The sequence below is a fragment of the Aspergillus melleus genome, assembly GCF_016097325.1.
Source record: "Aspergillus melleus strain CBS 546.65 chromosome Unknown contig2, whole genome shotgun sequence".
NCBI classification, from domain to species: Eukaryota; Fungi; Ascomycota; class Eurotiomycetes; order Eurotiales; family Aspergillaceae; genus Aspergillus; species Aspergillus melleus.
In genome coordinates, this window is record NW_025763371.1 from 2,074,694 (window position 1) to 2,093,968 (window position 19,275).

At 53.6% G+C, this 19,275-nt stretch overlaps 10 protein-coding genes across 10 annotated transcripts; 4 read left to right on the plus strand and 6 right to left on the minus strand.

Moving 5' to 3' along the window:
- Positions 1-261: 261 nt before the first annotated feature.
- LDX57_003501 (uncharacterized protein) lies at positions 262-1,616 on the plus strand (the record flags this gene model as incomplete). The annotated part of the gene is made up of 5 exons (XM_046085150.1): positions 262-316; positions 364-465; positions 545-713; positions 772-1,323; positions 1,370-1,616. The coding sequence occupies 5 exons, from the start codon at positions 262-264 to the stop codon at positions 1,614-1,616; spliced, it is 1,125 nt and encodes a 374-aa protein (XP_045941113.1).
- Positions 1,617-1,770: 154 nt separating this feature from the next.
- On the minus strand, positions 1,771-2,910 carry LDX57_003502 (uncharacterized protein; the record flags this gene model as incomplete). Its single annotated transcript, XM_046085151.1, has 2 exons — positions 1,771-2,392; positions 2,474-2,910. The coding sequence occupies 2 exons, from the start codon at positions 2,908-2,910 to the stop codon at positions 1,771-1,773; spliced, it is 1,059 nt and encodes a 352-aa protein (XP_045941114.1).
- A 571-nt stretch (positions 2,911-3,481) lies between these two features.
- Positions 3,482-5,653, minus strand: LDX57_003503 (uncharacterized protein; the record flags this gene model as incomplete). Its single annotated transcript, XM_046085152.1, has 1 exon — positions 3,482-5,653. The coding sequence occupies one exon, from the start codon at positions 5,651-5,653 to the stop codon at positions 3,482-3,484; it is 2,172 nt and encodes a 723-aa protein (XP_045941115.1).
- Positions 5,654-8,270: 2,617 nt separating this feature from the next.
- Positions 8,271-9,446, plus strand: LDX57_003504 (glycoside hydrolase family 5 protein; the record flags this gene model as incomplete). Its single annotated transcript, XM_046085153.1, has 1 exon — positions 8,271-9,446. The coding sequence occupies one exon, from the start codon at positions 8,271-8,273 to the stop codon at positions 9,444-9,446; it is 1,176 nt and encodes a 391-aa protein (XP_045941116.1).
- Positions 9,447-9,907: 461 nt separating this feature from the next.
- On the minus strand, positions 9,908-10,438 carry nrf1 (putative vacuolar transporter chaperon Vtc1; the record flags this gene model as incomplete). The annotated part of the gene is made up of 2 exons (XM_046085154.1): positions 9,908-10,242; positions 10,405-10,438. The coding sequence occupies 2 exons, from the start codon at positions 10,436-10,438 to the stop codon at positions 9,908-9,910; spliced, it is 369 nt and encodes a 122-aa protein (XP_045941117.1).
- A 925-nt stretch (positions 10,439-11,363) lies between these two features.
- LDX57_003506 (dynein light chain Tctex-type family protein) lies at positions 11,364-12,118 on the plus strand (the record flags this gene model as incomplete). The annotated part of the gene is made up of 4 exons (XM_046085155.1): positions 11,364-11,387; positions 11,499-11,537; positions 11,641-11,715; positions 11,834-12,118. 4 exons carry the CDS (start codon positions 11,364-11,366, stop codon positions 12,116-12,118), a joined length of 423 nt encoding a protein of 140 aa, XP_045941118.1.
- A 643-nt stretch (positions 12,119-12,761) lies between these two features.
- On the minus strand, positions 12,762-14,162 carry LST8 (WD40 repeat domain-containing protein; the record flags this gene model as incomplete). Its single annotated transcript, XM_046085156.1, has 4 exons — positions 12,762-13,397; positions 13,481-13,976; positions 14,036-14,057; positions 14,141-14,162. 4 exons carry the CDS (start codon positions 14,160-14,162, stop codon positions 12,762-12,764), a joined length of 1,176 nt encoding a protein of 391 aa, XP_045941119.1.
- Positions 14,163-14,772: 610 nt separating this feature from the next.
- LDX57_003508 (uncharacterized protein) lies at positions 14,773-16,767 on the plus strand (the record flags this gene model as incomplete). The annotated part of the gene is made up of 1 exon (XM_046085157.1): positions 14,773-16,767. The coding sequence occupies one exon, from the start codon at positions 14,773-14,775 to the stop codon at positions 16,765-16,767; it is 1,995 nt and encodes a 664-aa protein (XP_045941120.1).
- A 732-nt stretch (positions 16,768-17,499) lies between these two features.
- LDX57_003509 (uncharacterized protein) lies at positions 17,500-18,009 on the minus strand (the record flags this gene model as incomplete). Its single annotated transcript, XM_046085158.1, has 1 exon — positions 17,500-18,009. The coding sequence occupies one exon, from the start codon at positions 18,007-18,009 to the stop codon at positions 17,500-17,502; it is 510 nt and encodes a 169-aa protein (XP_045941121.1).
- A 187-nt stretch (positions 18,010-18,196) lies between these two features.
- LDX57_003510 (SUR7/PalI family protein) lies at positions 18,197-18,655 on the minus strand (the record flags this gene model as incomplete). Its single annotated transcript, XM_046085159.1, has 1 exon — positions 18,197-18,655. One exon carries the CDS (start codon positions 18,653-18,655, stop codon positions 18,197-18,199), a length of 459 nt encoding a protein of 152 aa, XP_045941122.1.
- Between the last annotated feature and the right edge of the window lie 620 nt (positions 18,656-19,275).

Below are 19,275 nucleotides of genomic sequence, written 5' to 3' on the forward strand. Positions count from 1 at the left end.
CCGAGGAGAACATGGCGTCGACATCGACAGACACCGGCTCTGATTAGCGCATGCACCCCCCGAAGACCTCATGGCTCGAAGGGATTGCGTGCTTTGCTTGCTAATCGCAGGCGTCCAAGTGAGGGGAATTGCGGGGAGGGTTGGATGTGATTAGGTGGTTTGGTATACTTATAGTAGCCGGACTTGTCCACGGTGCTGGATGTCTGTGTGGTAGAAACGGTACCTTGATTGCAAGAATCGGGCTAATATCACGTCGTCATCATGCCGGGTAAATTGATCGATCGTTATGACCATGTCCCCGAGACTAAGGAAGACCGTGAGCATTATCTTTCTTGCATAATTGAATCTTGCTAATGTAGTCAGTGGACTGGGCGGAGCTCGTCACTCTGGACCTGAGTCTGTATGATCAACCAGGTGGAAAGCAGGATCTTGTCAAGCAGCTGGAACACGCCGTGCGCTATGTGGGTAGGTGTTTGTATCTTTCTGTTCATCCGCCTGAGTAAGACTCTGGTATGCCCGTGGCTCTTATTAACAAGCTCTGTAGGATTCTTCTACGTGAAGAACTTCAACATCAGCCAGGATGAAATTGATCGTCAATTCGCCCTAGGCCGCGAGTTCTATGCACTGCCGCTCGAGGAGAAACTCCGTTTCCACAACCGAGAGGACCTCGATCGCGGAGAGTATAACGGCTACAGGCCCGCGGGTCACCGCAAGTAAGGTCTGCCCTAGAGATATGTCGTGATGACTGAAGCTGACTGGCGGTTCCGACAGCCTGGGAAACGGCCTCAAAGACAACGCCCAGGTATACAACATCCCCAAATTCGACGGCTACCACCCGCGACAGCATCCCCCGGTGCTCCGCGACAACCTGGCCGAGATCGAGGCGTTCAGCCGCAAGTGTCACACGGAGGTAGTTGAGAAGCTGCTCCGCCTGTTCGCAATTCTCCTAGAACTTCCCGACGAGGACCAGCTGGTCCGCGACCACCAATACGACGTGAAGGGCGAGGATCATCTGCGCTATATGCACTATGAAGCTCGCAACCCCGAGGACAACAAGAAGGTCGGCGGCCTCTACATTCCCGGCCATACCGACCTGGGCACAGTAACCCTGCTTTTCCGACAGCCTGTTGCAGCGCTGCAGATCCTCAACTCGGAGGGCCAGTGGAAATGGGTGCGTCCTCAGAATGGAACCATCACGATCAACACTTGCGATGCTTTGACGGCTCTCACAGGCGGGCTGATCAAGTCGAGCATTCACCGGGTGCATGCTCCGCCACCTGATCAGGCCCATGTTGACCGGCTAGGCGTGCTTTATTTCGCCCGGTAAGTAGTATCCTGTCGATGGGGGTTGAACATACTAATCTCGCAGTAGACCCAATAACCATGTCGTTCTGGATCCGCTCCAAAACAGCCCGCTGCTCCAGCGTCTCGGACTGACGCAGAACGTCTTCACAGAGCTTGGCCAGCATCTGACGACCGAGCAATGGGTCCAGAAGCGACAGACGCAGCAACAGCGACGGAACACGGAGGTCAAAGTATCTGCCGAGGGGAAGTTCAGCTATGGCAAGAAGGATCTCGAGATTATTCCTGGGCTGCATGCGAAGGTTTACAACTAGACAGTGTCTAGAATAGCTTGCGGTCATCGAAGGATGTCAAATGTTGAATGTATATTCCAAAAGCTCAAGCCTAGAAGTCACTAATCAGTAAAGCCTGTTCAGCAATAGACATGGCAAAAGGAAGCCAAACCACCACCGGTGGGAGTCCCACAGATCAACCCGACTTTCCATTCCGCTTCCTCTTGCTCCCTGCGCTGCTACCCTCCTCAGCCTCAGTCTCGAAGAACCCCGAGACGTCGATATGCCTCAACACCAGAGCGACTTTCTCAACATCCAAACAGGAAACAGGGGACCCGAGCGCGTTCATCCGCCTCTTTAACTTCCCCACCGCATCCCACAACTGCCGATATTCCTGAACAGTATACTTGACATTAACCTCCCCATTCGGTTTGAAGATCCCAGCACGTATCTTCTCCTTCTTCTGTTTCGCCGACTCCTCGTTCCCATCCACCGGTACCTCCTCAAGACAAAGCCAAAGGAAAACGTCATCACTGTAAAACGGAACCTCCTCCACAGCGTCCCTCGCCGCCGTCGCAACCGACAACAAAAGAGAACTCGTCGCGGGCCCAACGCCCCGAAGAGGCCCGGACAGCATCCCGAGGCAGAATTCAGGAAATGCACCACCTTCTTCGGTTGAGGTACCATCGAATTCGTTGATCAGTCTGCGTCGAGGCGCAGGGAGCTCGGCAAATGCATTCGCCGTGGCTTTTTCAACCACGTCGTCGGTGATTTTTTTGATCATGCCGAGGAGCATGGGGCGGAAGACGCCGTGTTTTCTAGATAGAAACTGTTAGTCATGAAGGCATGGAAAGTAAGAACGAGAGAGAGAGAGAAAGAGCAAGAGAAAAGAAACGTACAACTTCCACTCCATAATCTCAACCAATTCCTCCTTCGTAAGATACCCACCCTCACCTCCATCTCCATTTGCTCTGTCCCTCACAAGCTCCGGAAGCCCACGATACCTTCTCTCATCTAACTCCAAGAACCCCCGCACGTCGCGGTCCGCCTGCTCCTGTTCCGTCAGCGCCTCATCGCCGACCCCTGCAGACGAAGACGAAGGGCCAGGTTTCGACCTCTTGGCCTTCTTCGCCGCGGCGGTTGAAGAGCGAGTAGCACGTGCAGTTGCTTTGCGACGCGCAATGGCTTCTACCGTTACGGGGTAGAAATTGAGTAGACGGTGGAAGGTGTCTGGGGTTATTTGGTTGGGGTGGAAATTTGGGGATTGCGCTTTCTGTGATGAAGTGGGTTTAGAAGAAGCCTTCTCGGACTTAGTTAGCGCGGAGTCTTTGGCCATTGGGAATGGTGGGCTTTCTTTGTAGCTGTGGTTGGTGATGTTGATGCTGGTTCAAGGTTGATGGCGGAGGATGGAGATTCTCGTAACGCCAGTACCGGTGGGCATGTGATTTGGTAATTTTGACTGCTCCGGCAGATTCAATCTATTGACCTCTTCGATTTACTGGGACCAAGCATAGTCAACATGATAGAGCTTGTCTTAAGTTCAGATTATATTAAAATTGATAGGTACAGGAAAACATTCGGTGGAAACTTATCGTCAGCGCTGAGCCCATAACATAACAATAAAAGCACGCCAGAAACGCTGAACAACATTCCTCATCACACAAGATCGAGTTAAGCGATCCTTGTGCCCATACAACAAGGGCAAAGAAAGAGCAATGATAATAGATAGGTCCGAGATACATGAAGGTGGTATGGCGACCTCTGTAAACCACAACATCGCCCAAGGAAAGCAAATAGGTTGAAGGCCTCATACACAGGAGAAGAGAGATGTCAAGATTACAACAAGGGTCCCACTTAGAACCCTGGCATAGTAAACAGCAAGAAGAGATATAACAGATCTATCCTTTTTATGGTCCCCGGCTAGGCTTGCGCTTGGGGTCTTTTTGATCTTTTTCCGGACTCGTGTCGGGACTGACAAAGCTGACTCGCCTCTCATCCTTGTCCCGATTCAAAGGTACGACGGAAGAGGAGATGACTTGCTCCTTCGTCCTTGCGTTGCCGCGCCGAAGAGACTTCGACAACGACGCGGAGGGATGAGCCGCCGCGCCGCCCATACTGGGAGCGGTCTTAGGATCGGTGGCCGTGGAAGAAGCCGGACTGTCTTCGTCACCCTCGACGTTGATGTGACTGAAATCCTCCTCGTGATCCCCGGCCTCGGACGAGCTAGGACCCGGGCTCTCCGAATCGGAGGCTTCCTCGTAGTCGTCCTCGTCGTCGCTCACCAGACTCGGAGCCTGATTGGACTCCATGGTGTTCGGGCTCAGATTCGGGGCGCGATCTATCCCGTCCACTTCGCGAAGGTCAAGTAGCTGAGAGGGCCGCGAGGAGGTGGTTGGGCCGTAAGGCGACTGATAGGGGGCGGGTCGCGTCGGCGTTAAAGTTTCAATGGGGAAAGGTCGGTGACTCGTCTTCTCTACTCCCTTGCGGCTGCCGGGCCGCCGCGACGTCGCCTGCGAGGCGGTCGTGCGCATGGGCTGCCGGCCCACGCGAGAGTTCTGCTGATCCGGGGCTTCGTCGACTAACGGCTGTTCCGGTTCCGCTTCGGATTCGCCCTCGTCCGAAGAATAGGCATCGAGATCGACCGTGGTCTTCGCATCCCCAACTAACCGATCAAGGTCCAGACCAACTCCCCGCATTTGCATCAAAGATGAGAGATGGGGGGTGTCGGGGGAGGCCATGAAGGAGACGTTCGACGCGTTCGCCGTGGCAGGCGTGGTCTGCTTGCCGAGCAACGGGCGAGCCGATGCCCGGGGTGTTTCCACCGCAGACGATCCTTGCCGGCCGGAATCCGATGGCTTCCGGGGCGTCGCGGCGTCGCTGCCGGGGGCTTCTGACCCGGACGAGGGCGTCTTGGAAGACGGCTCGATAACGTGGGCTGACCGGATCAACGGGTGAACGTACCCAGCCGTGGTGGTGCTGGGGGGTTCATTCTTGCCTCCCACGATCGCACCCGCCTCGTCGACTTCCACCGGTTCCCCGGATGCGACGGCAGCGGCATCGTGACTGGCAAAGTTCCGACTATGGGCGATGCGGCAGTGGTTGATGAAGCCTTGGGTGCTGGAGAAGTTGTCCCGCCGACAGTCCAGACAGATCAGCTTGACCATGACGCCATCCGACTTTCGCCGGATGATCATGGGGCCGGCTTTTTCTTTCGGGGCCGGGTAGCCGTTGGGTAAAGATTGCAGCCGGGTACTGCCAGCGGATGCTCGTTGGGAGCGAGATTTCCCAGCCAGGAAGCCGGCGTCGCCCGCGCTCCCACGCGTCGAGCGGCCTTCCGCCGTGGGCGTCCCCACGGCTCCGATCGCCGTAGGGGTCCCGGGCTCAACCTCGCCACCGTCGAAGCGAGGGTCAGGAAGCAACCATCGCGCGTAGTGTCGCGTGTAGGGACCGTCGGCGACTCCCCACGGAGCTGGAGAGAGCGGCGCAGGCCCATTTCCAGGAGCAAGCACCGCCATCCCCGTCCCGGCGCTGACGGAAGGCGCAAGTCCGGCGGGATGTGAGGCTGGATAGGGGATTTCGGCGCATCGCCGCAGCTGTTCCAACGCGACTTGACATTTAGCGATCTCCTGGTCGATCAAGCGCAGCTCGTTGTGCTTGAGCAAGACCTCCAGACTTAGCTGCGCCTCGATCGTCTCGCGCAAGCGGCCGACGTCTACTTTGCGCGAGGCGGCATCGCCGCCGGCGGCGGGAGTTGAACGATCGGAAGCTGGATTTGAGTGATGCGACGTGTCAGACGAAGTGGACGTCGGACCGGAGAGACGGTCGCCCATGGGCTCCGGCTTCTGCGTCGAGGCGACGGGATGACCGGGCGCATCGTCAGCGCGCAACTTGGTCGCGACCGGAGCATCTTGACCGGGGATGGGGTCGCTGGAATCCGAGCGTTTGCGCTTCAACTGGGGCAGGGATAGAGCGTTGACGCCTGGGGCGGCGCAGTGAGACGAGGCGGCGAGCATCTTGAGCTCCTCGGCCGTCACCTTGTTTCCCCCGACTGCAGAGGACCAGGGAAGCAGTCGAAACATGCCATGCGAAAGACAGGAACAGCGGGATGGGAAATAGATCTCGGCCGGAAGGGAGGGAGGGGAAGGCGCAGAAGTGATGCGACACGTCACAAAAAAAAAATAGAAAAAGAAACAAAAAAAAAAGTCAAACGTCGAGCGACAAAATCATGCACCGGCGCATGCGAACGAGATCTAGATCCTGGGGGGAGGAGAAACAGGAATAGAAGATGAAGGGTGGAGTGAGGCGTAGAAAGTCCGCAAAGGAGTGGGCGTCGCCGATCGGCGGAGGAAGCGGATTGCGACCGGGAGGGAGAAGGGAGTAAGGGGGAGAAGGCGAAGGGGGGAAGAGAAAGAGACACCGGGCGGGCGCGCAATCAGGATGCAACCAAGCGATTCAGACAACGAGGGTCGGATCCGATTGGGTGGGAGGAAAGGAAGAGGGGGAGAATGGCCAAGGAAAGATAAAACAGAATCAAAACAAATCAATCCAGTGGAAGCAAATTAAATGAAGGAGAATGGAAATGTTGAGGAAGGTTGACAACAAACAACCAGCAGGAGTTGGAATGGGATGAGGGAAGTATGGCGTATCGCCAGGCAAGCCGCTAATCAATCAATCAATCAATCGAAAGGGACGAGAAGCAGAGAGAACAGGAAGTCAAGAACACGATCCACCGGCTCCAAGTGGGTGGCGTAATCTATTAATAAGAATTAAAGAAGAGAGTAGTTAACGGGTCCGCTCCCCGGGATTCAATCAATCAATCCACCGCCCAGGAACAGGCAGCAGACAGGATGACGACGACCGAGAGAGAGAGGGAGAGAAAGAGAGAAAGAGAAGGATTCGAATGGCAACGAATTGACTTGGCCTTCGAGCAGACAGATAGGGAACAAAACTGTAAGCAGCCTGTCGAATGTTTGGGCAGCAGTAGAGAGACGGTTGCTAAAAGTTTAATGATAACGACGATAGTAGTTATTGTACAGACTGAATGGTATGTAAATCACAATAATTTCAGAATAGAAGAAAAAAAGAAAGAATCTGATTAGAAATCAATCTAAACGATCACAAGTCAAACGGAGGATACGAAACTGGGACGAGGAAGAAGTTGACCGAAGAGGGAAGAATCCAGGATGAAAGATTGAGAAAGAAGGAGGGGAAAGACGGAAGACTTCTTACTTCTTAGTCAGTCCAACCGTCAGAAAGGTTGGTTTTCCTGTTTTCCACCGACCCGGCCAGACCCTTCTTGACGTGTCCGATTGCTGGTCGTCGATGGCCCCAGCACCTTTTTGCGTTTCAGATCACATCAGTAGATAAGACTAGAGACTACGCCCTACTAAGTACCTTGACACTGGACTCTATACGAAGTATAAGGGTTCAAGTCTCGCATCTCTTCCGATTGCAAACGACGCCCCGAACACGGACTTCGGAGTCGTCGTCTGGCTCCGGCCCAGGCTCCATCTCCAGACCCGTGGTTGATGGACTGACATGGCCATTGTTATTTGTCCATTATTGTGCTCCATCAGCTCTCCTGGTTGACGTCATGCATCCGAACAGCATCCATCATTTATCCATCTTCGATCTTCAATTGCGTTCCCCTGCTATATCGACCCCGGAGATACGGTAGACATCAGTTATTATCCCCGATACATATAAGACGAGCATGTGCGATGCGCCATGAGAGTCATTCCGCTCTGCCTGGTCCTAGGAATAAACTAGACCACGGCAAGTCATTCTCTATCCCGGTATACCGCAGCTTCTGATTGTTCCCAGAAACGGACGAACGCGACTAAGACTGGTTTTGGAGAAGAAACAAACAAGAAAGAAAAAATAGATGAAAAAGGATTTGAGACAATGGGATTTTCCAAGAGGCAAGAAAGAACAAAGTAAGGAGATTGCAGCGCAGAAAAGCCAGTGGAAAAGGAGAAACTTCAAACTGGCGAACATCGAACAGTATCAGCAACAATCTCCCCTTTATGTCATGAAGATCTTCTCATTACTCGGAACTTCCGAAAGACGCACAAACTTCAACTTCGGGGCCTGCTCTACCGAACCCTGGGAATTCCGACACGAACAGAAAAACAGCGCATTTCTGGTTCCGCCTGAAGCTGGGCACGGCCGGATCAACATGGCAAGCGTGAGGTTCTCCGGGAGGCACTGGACGCTGATTGCACCGCCCGCGCGACCAGAGGGTCCTGCACTTATGAGGAACGGCGCCTTTTCCCCACACCCCGCAACCGCCATTTGCTTTTGGCAGCAACCCCGGTCCTCGTTAGTCCTCATGCACCCCGCTACATGGAAGCTGTCCGAGTCCCATAGATGCGGGATTTGATCTTTCAATTGAATGACCCTCGCTTATTGGGTGCGACGCTGGCCGACGGGCTGGGTGAACTTCGGATGCCACTTTGGCAACGGGTCGCCCATTCTTAGCACAAGGAGTCATGGACATCCTCTAACCCATCGGTTTCGGAAATTCCTTCTTGGCTCAAGTATGAGCTCATGGCTCCAACGGATCGCTGGCACTGTTCTTGTGCCTATATGAGGCCGGAGGGGTCCATTGCCTCGGACATGTTCTGATTGACGAACCTGCCAAAGAACTCTCGAGCGCTCTTCCGTCTCTCCTTTCTTTTTGCCTCCTCTAGCAAAATGCACCTTTCGCTGGCACTCGGTGCCTTATCCTGCCTTCCTTTCTCTCTCGCACTTCCCCATCTCCAGGGCCGGGACTCATCAGGATACGTTGACTGGAGGAACTTCAAAGCCGATGGTGTCAATCTAGGAGGATGGCTCGTGCAAGAGTCCACGATTGACACTCCATGGTGGGGCAAATATTCCCTCGGTGAAGATGATGAATGGGGGATATGCAAGCGTCTTGGATCGCAGTGCGCTTCTCTACTAGAGCATCGATACGCCACCTTTATCACCGAAGCGGACATCGACAAGCTGGCCGGCGTTGGGGTGGAGATCATCCGCATCCCCACCACCTACGCCGCCTGGATCAAGCTTCCCGGCTCACTCCTGTACTCTGGAAACCAGCTTACCTACATCAAGAAGATCTCGGACTATGCCATCGAGACTTACGGCATGCACGTGGTCCTTGACCTCCACTCGCTCCCAGGCGGCGTGAACGGCCTCGACATCGGCGAAGCCGTCGGCCACTGGGATTGGTTTCACAACGAGACCGCACTCGACTACTCTCTGCAGACTGTCGACGCCGTGGTCGACTTCATACAGAGCTCCTCTTCCCCCCAGTCTTACACCATCGCGCCGATCAACGAGCCTGCCGACAGCAACCAAGACATGTCGGTCTTCGGCACCCCGGCCGCCCTATCGGACCGCGGCGCCTCCTGGGTACTGAAATACATCCAGGCGGTCGTCGATCGCGTGGCCGCCGTCAACCCTCGCATCCCGATCATGTTCCAGGGCAGCTTCAAGCCCGTAAATTACTGGTCGGGCCATTTCCCGTCAGACACGAACATCATCTTTGACGTGCACAACTACTACTTTTCCAAGCCCAACGCCACCTCCGCTAACCTCCCCGCCTACATCGACTCCGACGCGCGGACCAAATCGGGCGACGGCAAGTTCCCCGTCTTCGTGGGCGAGTGGTCCATCCAGGCCGCGAAGAACAACAGCTTTGCTCTCCGGGAGCGGAACTTCAACGCTGGCGCCACTGCTTTCCGCACACATATGCAAGGAAGCACTTACTGGACGGCGAAATTTACCAGCAATGTCACGGTGGACGGACAGGGAACGCAAGGGGATTACTGGAACTTCGAGGGGTTTATTGACCGGGGCTACGTTAAGCAATTTGGGAGTAAATGAGAGTTCGGTTGGGGAAATAGAGTAGTCTAGTTTGATTCTCATTTTGACGAATTCATCTGTTAGAAACAATATACCCTTTGAAACTTTTCGAATTCGTTCAACCATAGCCGCTCGATCTAATAGTAGCTGAACAAGCATGGCGACTAAGGCCAGTTTAAAAACAAGCCAAGAAAAGATAAGTACGCCACAAATATGAATACACGAACAAAACCAGCCGTCATAGTAATAACAAGAGCCGTTCATCCAAATCAACACATGCAGCCCAGTGGTAATGATAGCGGGTGTAAAAAACATAGTCAGTGAAGACAGCATGAAGGCGTATACATATTGCAAAAAATCGAGATCATCACAGAGCATGAATCAAACCAAGACTCATCAATCATTCGTCCACATTCCTCTCCTTCTCTCCACAATCCACCAACTCCCCTCTCCCTTGATTAAACAAGAAGAAAACAGATCCCCTACTCCTTCATCCTCAACACAAAATTCACAATAACCGCCGCCAACAACGACAACGCCAACACCGTCGGCCCAAACCGATCATCAATGCCCGTCGAACCCCGTTTCCGAATACTCTGCGCCCGCCAGTGGAACGTAACCAGGGCATAGATCATCGAGGCCATGGCGATGACGGTGAACAGGCCGGCGGAGATGCGCCCGACGCGGTCGCCGAAGTTCAGCAGGCCGACGGCCAGACCGCCCAGGATGACGGTGAAGTTGAGCCATGAGAGGAAGGTGCGCTCGTTGGCGAAGAAGACCTTGGGCTCGACGCGCGTGGGGAGCGCGATGCGTTTGCCTGTGTGTGGTTTGCGGGAGATGTTTAGGTGGTTGATTGATTGATTACGGGTAAGAATGAGGTTATGACGACATGGGTTTGGATAGGATCATGGGGCTTGGGTGCTGAGGGATGGAGGGAGATCGTTGCGATGGTGCATCTGGAGGGATCTGGGAGACTAACCTGGGGCTGTTTGGAGGAGAGGTTGACTGGACATTTTGTGGTGTGTGGGTGCAAGAGATCTCGAGTAAAGAAGGGAGAGAGATCGGCCAAGGGGTGGACAGCCGTTAATGATATCAGAACCGGATTTAGACGAGTGAGGTCACGTTTCTCGGAGAAAATGAATGAACTGGTGGATAATTGAGATAATGAATGCCCCAATGGAGAGACTGTCGAGCAATTCCTGTCGACTCGACGATTAAGAAAAGTTGAAATAAAAACGACGCCCAGCAAGGACGGGGGCGCAGGTCGGGGCACTTGGGACAGTATTTAATGGGGACTTTCTCGCTCCAGGCCCCCGCCGCTGGAAAGTTGACGGGGAGGTGCTTACCCTGTCGGGCCTAGCGTGTGGCGCCCCCCGACTATTCTGCCGCTGCTCTCCGCTGCTCTCCGCTGCTCAGGGCGCACGTGCTCAACTGATTTGCTGCCTGAGGTCGAACAAAAGTACCCGTCTGTGGCGGTGCGCAGTCAAGCAACGCGCTAAGCCTGACTGGGAAGCCAGCTACTAATCCAGTCCTGATCGGGCATAGCGGCAGCCGAAGTTAAACGGCTTACTATGCGCGGCTCAGCCACATCCATGAGTCTCCTAATCTGCTAAACATCCCAAACAACACGCCTGCTCCGCATCGATTCCTGCTGCCAGATTCGAGCCCGTTCTCTATCCCTGCATACTCTGTCCCTTGATTTGAGCAAGTACGGAATTCTTCCCCCCGCAATCCATTCCGTTCCCGCGACACTGGAGTTTATGTCTCCCCCCCACCCACAATCGCATCTCCGCGTCGCGGGTCTGGTTCGGTCTTCCGCTATCATGGGCTCTTCTATGACAGCGATGCACCCCACACAAACGGTCCATGCTAACTAAGAGTTAGGAAGTCTTCGAAACACACGTGTATACAATTCCTTACTCACTCTGATCATCCACAATGGCTGTTGAGGCTCCCACCACCGTGAGTGATCGAGACTTCCGGCCGAGGCAGCGTTCTCCGCACGACTTGTCCATAATTATACTCGAGGCCGTTCCTACAGTTCGCTGACCGGTTTTTTTTTTGTCTCTACAGCCCGTTCCCGTTGCGGAACTCACCAAGATCGCGACAGAGGTACGTCTGACTCTCTTAGCCCTCCCCGCCAACATCATACCACTTGGAACCCCGGAACCACCGCCGTTCGCTTTTGCGCCCCGATCTAACAACCCCGGACCAGGCCTGCGACACCTCGCTGAAAGATGTTGAGGCATACGACCACGTGAAAGTCGGCGACTGGAACTCTCAGATCATCGTAAGAACAGCCCCCCCCACCTCCCTCTCCTTCCTCCCAACCTCTCACCGCAATCTTCCCCTCCATCGGTCCCGGGACATCGGCCAATCCAAGCACGCCTAATCTCTATCTTCCTCAGAACGACATCCTCAAAGCCCTCATCACCGCTACCACGCCGTCCACGCCCTCCGCCGGCCCTCCCTACCGGTTCACCGTCAACAGCACCATCGTGCAACAAGGTCTGATCGAGAAGTCGGCGGCCGCGGATGGCGCCGCCACCAACGTCGGCAAGCGCGGCATGCACTCGGCCTCCGGTGCCTACTGGGACGTCAACCGCGACGGCATGTGGACGTTCAAGTACCCCGGAGCGGACGAGCGGGGTCTAGATGTGGTGGTCAGCGTGACGTGGTTTGCGGTGAACTAAGCGGAGTAAGGTCGTATAACCAAATTGAACAAGAAAAGAAAAGGAAAAAAAAGTAGATATTTTTCTGATTGATGTTAGCTTTGGTTGTTCGGGCTGCCTTTTTATTTCTCCTACTTCTATTTTCCAGTATTTGATTGTAATTCTATGGCTTGTGTGTATGGTTGTATACTGGGAGCCCTGTTATTGTACTCTTTCTGACATCATTCCGGTGTCTCAAATAAGATATTGGTTTGTATGAGAGAAACTTCTAGGTCTTACTATTCTAACAAAATATAGCTAGATAGGGTGATCAAGAGGCAATTCTCTAGGACGTCATGCATATGCTCATTGGTATTAGACAGGCGGCAGCGTTCCTCGGACAAACAACATCGATCTCCATGCAACGGAGCCCGTAGATTATCCATAACCTCAAACAGAAACAGCAAAAACAGGAGAACAACAGCAACCCGAAACGCCAATTAAGAAAAGACAAGAGAGACAAAGAAGGGTAATTACTTCATTGTCCCAGATCCCTGGCGCCATGCTTACCCGTATTAAAGACTTAATCGTGCCAATCCAAATCATGGGTATACCGCTTCTCACCCCACACTTACAACCAAGGAGTAGTATCTGGTCTCGTCCTACGTATTCTCCATTCTCCGTCTCAACGAGGCTCAGAGTAATCGTTGAGAGCGACACAAACCGCCCCGCGGTGATGTCCACTGTACTGACGAATGACCTGGCCGGACGCCAGCTCCCATAGACGGGCATAGTGATCGCTAGAGACGGTGACAAGGTAAGCCGAGTCGGCGGAGAACGCGCAGTCCCAGACCCAGCGCTGATGATTAGCTAGTGTCGTCTCCAGGTAGAGGGTTGCGGTGTTGGGGTCGATCGGCGGCCCGTCGGGCTGGACGGGGAAGGTCTGTTGCGGCTCGGTGCTGGGGGGCGGCGTGATTCCGTCGATGAGACTGAAGGGGTTGAAATCGGTGGCGGCCTTGGCTTTGTCACTGCCCGGCGTTCCGTTCTGACTGTCTGGCGTGGGCTGCGGGGATGCGATGTCCTGGGTGCCCGGGCTGAGAGCTTTCACTTTGGCCTTGGCAGCGGCCATCTTCGCGGGAGGGTAGTCGAGGTCGAGATTCCAGACTTTGGCCGTGTGGTCGGCAGAACAGGTTGCGAGGTGCTTGACGTCGGGGGAGAGAAGAATTCGGGTGAGGTAATCCTTGTGGGCCTGGAAGGTGCAGATGGGGACGATGCGAGTGATTTCAGCATCTTGGAGCATGCGCCAGATGTAAACATTGCCCTGGGAAGGCATTAGGGTGGGGTTTCAAAAAGAAGAGATAGATAGATCAGTCATATGGGGGATAGACTGGACTGTATTCTCACCTTCTTGTTTCCGGCACAGAGCAAAGACCCGTCACTTGCGACGCTGACACTCTGAACGGCAACGTCATCTTCAGGAATCAACTGGTGGGTGCAAACACTCTCTCCCAGATCCCAGACGCGCACAATACCGGCGCGATCCCCACTAATCAGCTCACCCTGGTTGGGATGAATGACAACGTCGTTCACGGGAGCCTTGTGGGCGTAATTGCGCTGCAAACTGCCGGTGCGGGTGTCCCAGACTTTCACCGTGCCGTCTTCCGAGCTAGTAACCATCCACTTGCCTTCGCAGTGGAATGCGACCCCAGTTATGTTATTTGTATGACCGTCAAAGCTCATAATCGGGTTGGGATTGGTGGACTTGATGTCATAGAGCTTGACGTTGTTGTGGCCTGCCGCTGCTAGATAGCGTTTGTCGGGGGTAATGCATAGCCGATTAACCTGCGAGTCCGGGTGCTGGATGGTACGTGAACAGATGCCAGACAGCGCTTCCCAGAAACTATTGAAAGAAATCAGTCTTACTGATCAATGCCGTATGGGGATCTGATCGGGACTCACCGAATGGTATGGTCATAGCCCGCTGTGGGCGATATTCCCATCTCAGCTAATGTCACGTATAATACCTCGCTACAGAGCAAGAACCAACGAATTTCTCAGACTCACCTGTGCAGAGAATAACGCTCATTTTGAATGCGCAGGCCACTCAAGGTGGCCGAAGATAGCGAAGGAGGAGGATGCGATGACTTTGCGAAGTGTTTCGCCGGGTGAAACCAGTAATAACCAAGAGCCAGCAGAAATGCCGGTCTTTTGGGCCCCGGCCTTTCTACAGCCGCACCCCGCACGTGAGCGGTCATCAAGGCGGTACCAAAGGCGGAGTCAGCGCGCAGCTGATCAAACGGTTGTTTTTTTTCTGCATTCCCGCATTCATCCTTCTTTTCTTACTTGCTTCTCCTCCACTCTTGCATCCAAAGGTGACTCCGGCGATCGGTAGCCGGTTGTCTCCTGAGAGGATCTGTTGTCAATAAGATTGAACCTTCCGTGGCAACTCTGCGAATTTGGTTTATTCAAACTCGTGAGAGTCTAGTTATATTGAAGGTGCTGCTGGCTTTAAAGAGGTACGACTGCGCTGTGGCAAGAAGCCCTTTGGCCTGGTTCTCATTTGCTTTTATTCTCTAGCCTTCAACATACCATATGGCCTGCTCGATCACTCTGCTACGTTGACTTTGTTGACGTGTTGAAAGTCTCCGTTGTTTTACCAAAACTGCGGGCGATTCTTTTGAACGGTTTGAATCGCGATGGACGGAAGTGTGGTTGAAGGTATTTCTACCTCTCTCCAGACCTGCCCTCCTGATCCCCAGGCTTTCATGCCCTTGGGAGATCTCCCGAATTCTCCATCTTTTTCGCATCTGCATGTAAATGATCTGGGGCTTACACCTCCCCCTGGGTCCCCGCTGCAGCAACCTACCGACGTTCTTCGGAATTTCCCCCAGGGTGAGAGTCATGGAACGTCTGACGGAAATCCGATGAGGTCAACAGATGGCCTTGTCATGCAAGATGATCTAGACCAGCCGAAAGGTATTGTTCACGATGGACCTGGTCAGAAGCAAGGAGATTCCTTTTCAACCAGGGACACCGATGGCTCCGGCCACGCCAACGAGAAATCATCGACCGCCAGTGACATTCCGTTCTCTATAGCCGAAAAGAGCGCGGTCGCTTCACAAGACATCCCTTCTGAGACCGACCACAACGCGATCGATGTCAACAAAGAATTCTACGACCATCTGTTTGACTCCGATTCTGTTCTCCGAGAACTGGACGCGGTCTTTGCGTCTCGGAAACGGTCTGGTGAGGACGCGTTTCCAGGAGAGTTTGATCTCTGGGCCCAGCCGGTGAAGAAGCGATCCGTTGATCCGACGACGAATGAACAATGCACCACTCCCGATGAAACCCCCTCCCTGTCGTCGGCAGACTCAATCGCTCGACTTGAACAAGGGGATAGTTACCCTCATACTCCCGTGGGGACAGAAACAGCAAAGTCGCCCGGCCCCTTTTTTGAATCGCTAGATACACTTTTCGAGGATCCGAATTTCGAAATCCCACTAGATAACCCCGATAACTTCCCTTTTGACTTGGAATCCCCTTCGTTTTTCGATCAACCAGTCGCCGAGGAGCAACCGGCCGTCCATTCGACCAGTCATCCCAACACCGACCCCAATCTCGACGATACCATTTCGGAGCCTTTGGAGAAAGTAGATGTCGCCCCCGGGCCCGCTGAAGCGTGCCTCAGCGATTTTACCAAAGAGCGGTTCTCGCTTGACCCTCAGGACATCATTGCCAGTACCACCCGAGAGGTTCTACAGCGGATCTACCAGGAGCCGCAATACACATCCCCCTATCCGGCATATGGAGGTCCGCTAGGATACTTTCCGTCGGCGCCAAATGTACACGTTCGCTGCATAGAAGTTGGGGATGATCGGACCAATTATCGGCTATCTAGTCTAAAGGACAAAATCCAACACCTCACGTGGGAGCGGAACAAGTACCGGAACGCATGGTATGAATGGACGACGCTCGACCAGAAGACGGGCAAAACGAAGGAGCAACTGCTCCGCGAGGAAAATGCGACCCTCAGGCGCGTCTCCTCGCAACACCAGAACCGCGCCGAGCAATACAAGAAGGAGATCGCGGAGTGGAAGAACCAAATGCGCCAACTTGGGATCACCCACAACAATCTTCTGTACGAGATCCACGTTCAGCGCCAGATGCCTGCAGTCACGCCGATTCCCGCCGGATACAAGCCCCCGACAACTCGGGGGCCACCACCCGTTACACCGTCTGTACATAGACCTCTAGGCCTCGTGCCCCATGCCGCATCGACGCCTGACGCCATTGCTGCCCGAGGACACCACCAGCAAGCGCAACCGTCTTGTGCCACGGCCACCTTGGCCTCGCGCCCAGCACCTCGCGAGTCCAGACCGCCGCCGGTCACCATTGATCTCACGGAGGACACGACCGAGCAGTCACCCGCTCCCCCGCCGGAACCTTCGCCAGAACAACAACGACGGCGCATCGAGATGCTCCAATCCCTGCGCAACAAGAAATATGGCTGGCTCAACGAGACCGATTCGGCTGGATACTCGGGCGCACAACGTCCTGACGGAGCGACACCCGCCTCGATCACTCCTCGCGACCGCCCGCCGAATGCCGACGCCGCAGAACTTGCAAACGGCGGTGACACCACGGATGACGAGTTGGCGCGTGCAATGGAGGAGGAATTGGCACAAGCCTAAAACAACAGACTGATGATACCCCATACATACCATACACATACCCACTTGCATGGAAGATTGACATAATTTTCGGGCGTTTTTTTTGTTCATGTATTTTCAGAGATGATAGCATAGCGATCTGGGATTCTGACTTTTGCCGTGTCACTCGAAGGACTGAACGAGTTACCATTTGACGAACATTAACATCACAAATACAATTTAGACCAAATACACATTTACAAATAACTACCAGTGGTGAACGAATTGAAAAGATCCATCGTAATCCAAGTTTAGTCGTAACGATCGTAAGGTAAGATATCAAGTACATCCTTCTTTTCTTTATACCATCCTTCTAAGCCAGTCCAAATCCATGTTCAGATCCAGATCCAGATCCGTATTCCAATCCACCGAACCAGAACCAGTGCAAGCAACATGTATGTACGAAATCCAGCCCGGTATAGTAAATGTAAGCCTGCTATATAAACCACAAAGAGACAGATGAGCAAAGAAAACAAGGTAATCCCCAAAGCCAACAACACATATATATATCAGAAAAAGAAGAATCTAGACAAAATCCCGCGCCAAATGATTTAGGAAAGAAGAGAGGGAGGGAGAGGGAGAGAGAGAAGACAGAAGGCAGATGGAGGAAGAAGGCAAAGAAGACACTTGACTCAACCCAACCTCCTACCCTCCACTTCTCAATGAGAAACAATATACAGTTGAAACCTACCCGGCGCTTACCATCCACCTTTTTCAATCCGTCGGACTCCTCACCTTCTCGCGATCCAAGGACCCCGAACCGTTCGAATCGGTATTCGTACCCGCCGCAGGACTCCCCGCGCGCTTCAACTCCTTCCTAGCCTTCCGGCCGCCGCAGCACGCCGCACACGACGACCCCAGCTGCCACAGGAAGGGCAACAAATTGAAAGCAGACGCGACCCACATGAAAGCCATCATCTGCGAGCCAACCTCAGCGTTGATATTCAAGTCCTGGGCGGAGTTGGTGAAGACGTTTTTGAAGATGATGAACATGACGGTGGCGACGACGGAGGGAACGATGGTGAAGAGGGCGGTTAGGAAGGTGAGGAGCAGGAAGGGCAGGGAGCGGAAGAGCACGAAGGTGCGGCGGCGATGGGTCGGGGAGGCGGCGTTGACGGAGGGATCGGAGGAGAGCGACTGCGGGGGTCGTGAGGAGGTGGCGAGCGGAGAGAGGAAGATCATCACGAAGGTGAGCACCGTCGCGGTGAGGAAGAGCCCGAACATCCAGTACGAGGCTTTGCGGGCGATTTGAAGCGCCGAGGTGATGTCTCCGGGGAGGGCGACTGGTTTGAAAGAGAGGAATGGTTAGTTCAATGTATATCGAGTTGAATGAGCTGCAGGAATGGAAACGGGATCAAGGGGAAAGAATGCAATGCAGGTATGTATGCTATGCCATGCTAGGCGATGTGATCTATTCTAGGTCGACAGGTGGAGAAGGGGAAGAAAAAAAGAAAAACGTACTCGTAGCGCCCGAGAGCAATTCACTCAACAGGATCGTCACTGGATCGAACCAGTACAGCGTCTCGGGTTTCGAGCAATGCGTGATCCCACTGTCATTGTAGCCCTCGCAGAAGTTCCACAATCCGACCTGATAGAAATCGTGCAAGCCGATAGACCGGGCGATACTGTTGATCAGGACGGCATTGGGGATGGAGAGCGGGACGATGTTGGAGAGATCGATCTTGAGGAAGTAGGTGTCGCGCAAGACCGGCTTGTTGGAGAGATTGCCGATGACCACCAGGATGAGGAAGATCCAGGCAATCAGGTAGAAAAAGGAGCGGAGGATGCGATGCCAGAGAACGGTGGAGCGGGACCGTCCGGCGGTGGGAGGCCGCGGAGGAGCTTTATTGAATAAGGGCAATTTGGCCATGGACTTTTGTGATTTCCTCTCTAACGGTCGATTGTTCGATTGACAATCAACACGTGGGGAGAGGAGGGGGCTGGCTGGACTGGAATGTGGGAAGAAAAAAGAGTAAAGGGAGGGCGGAAGGGAAGGAGAGAAGGGACAGGAAAGTAACGGAGGTACGGAGTTGAGTGATGAGATATGATATGATATGATATAAGATGGACTGGGATGGATCTAGGTGGAGGTTGGCCAGATGACGTGGTTCGGCTGCTCCATCGACGACCAAACACGAGCCAGAGATGAGTGATCGAAAGATAAAAAAAAATTTTTTGACAGAAAGACGGATGGTGGATAAATTTCGAGCAACAAATGAGATGAGAAAATGAGTTCAGTAGCCGAGACCGAATCCAGGGAAATAAAAGTCAAAACGTAAATCCAAATTGAGTGCAGGGGAAGGGGAAAGGAGCAGGAAAAGGAAGACCAAACGAGCGAGAAAAACAAGCCACCGCCGCCGCAGCTAAGAACCGGCTAGTCTGGAATTATGTGTTTCTATTTGATCCCTAATTAATTCGGGGGTCTGGTCGATCGGCGGCTAGACTGTTTAACCTTTTTAAAGTAGGGCTGGGTGTTGGGTGTCGCAAAGG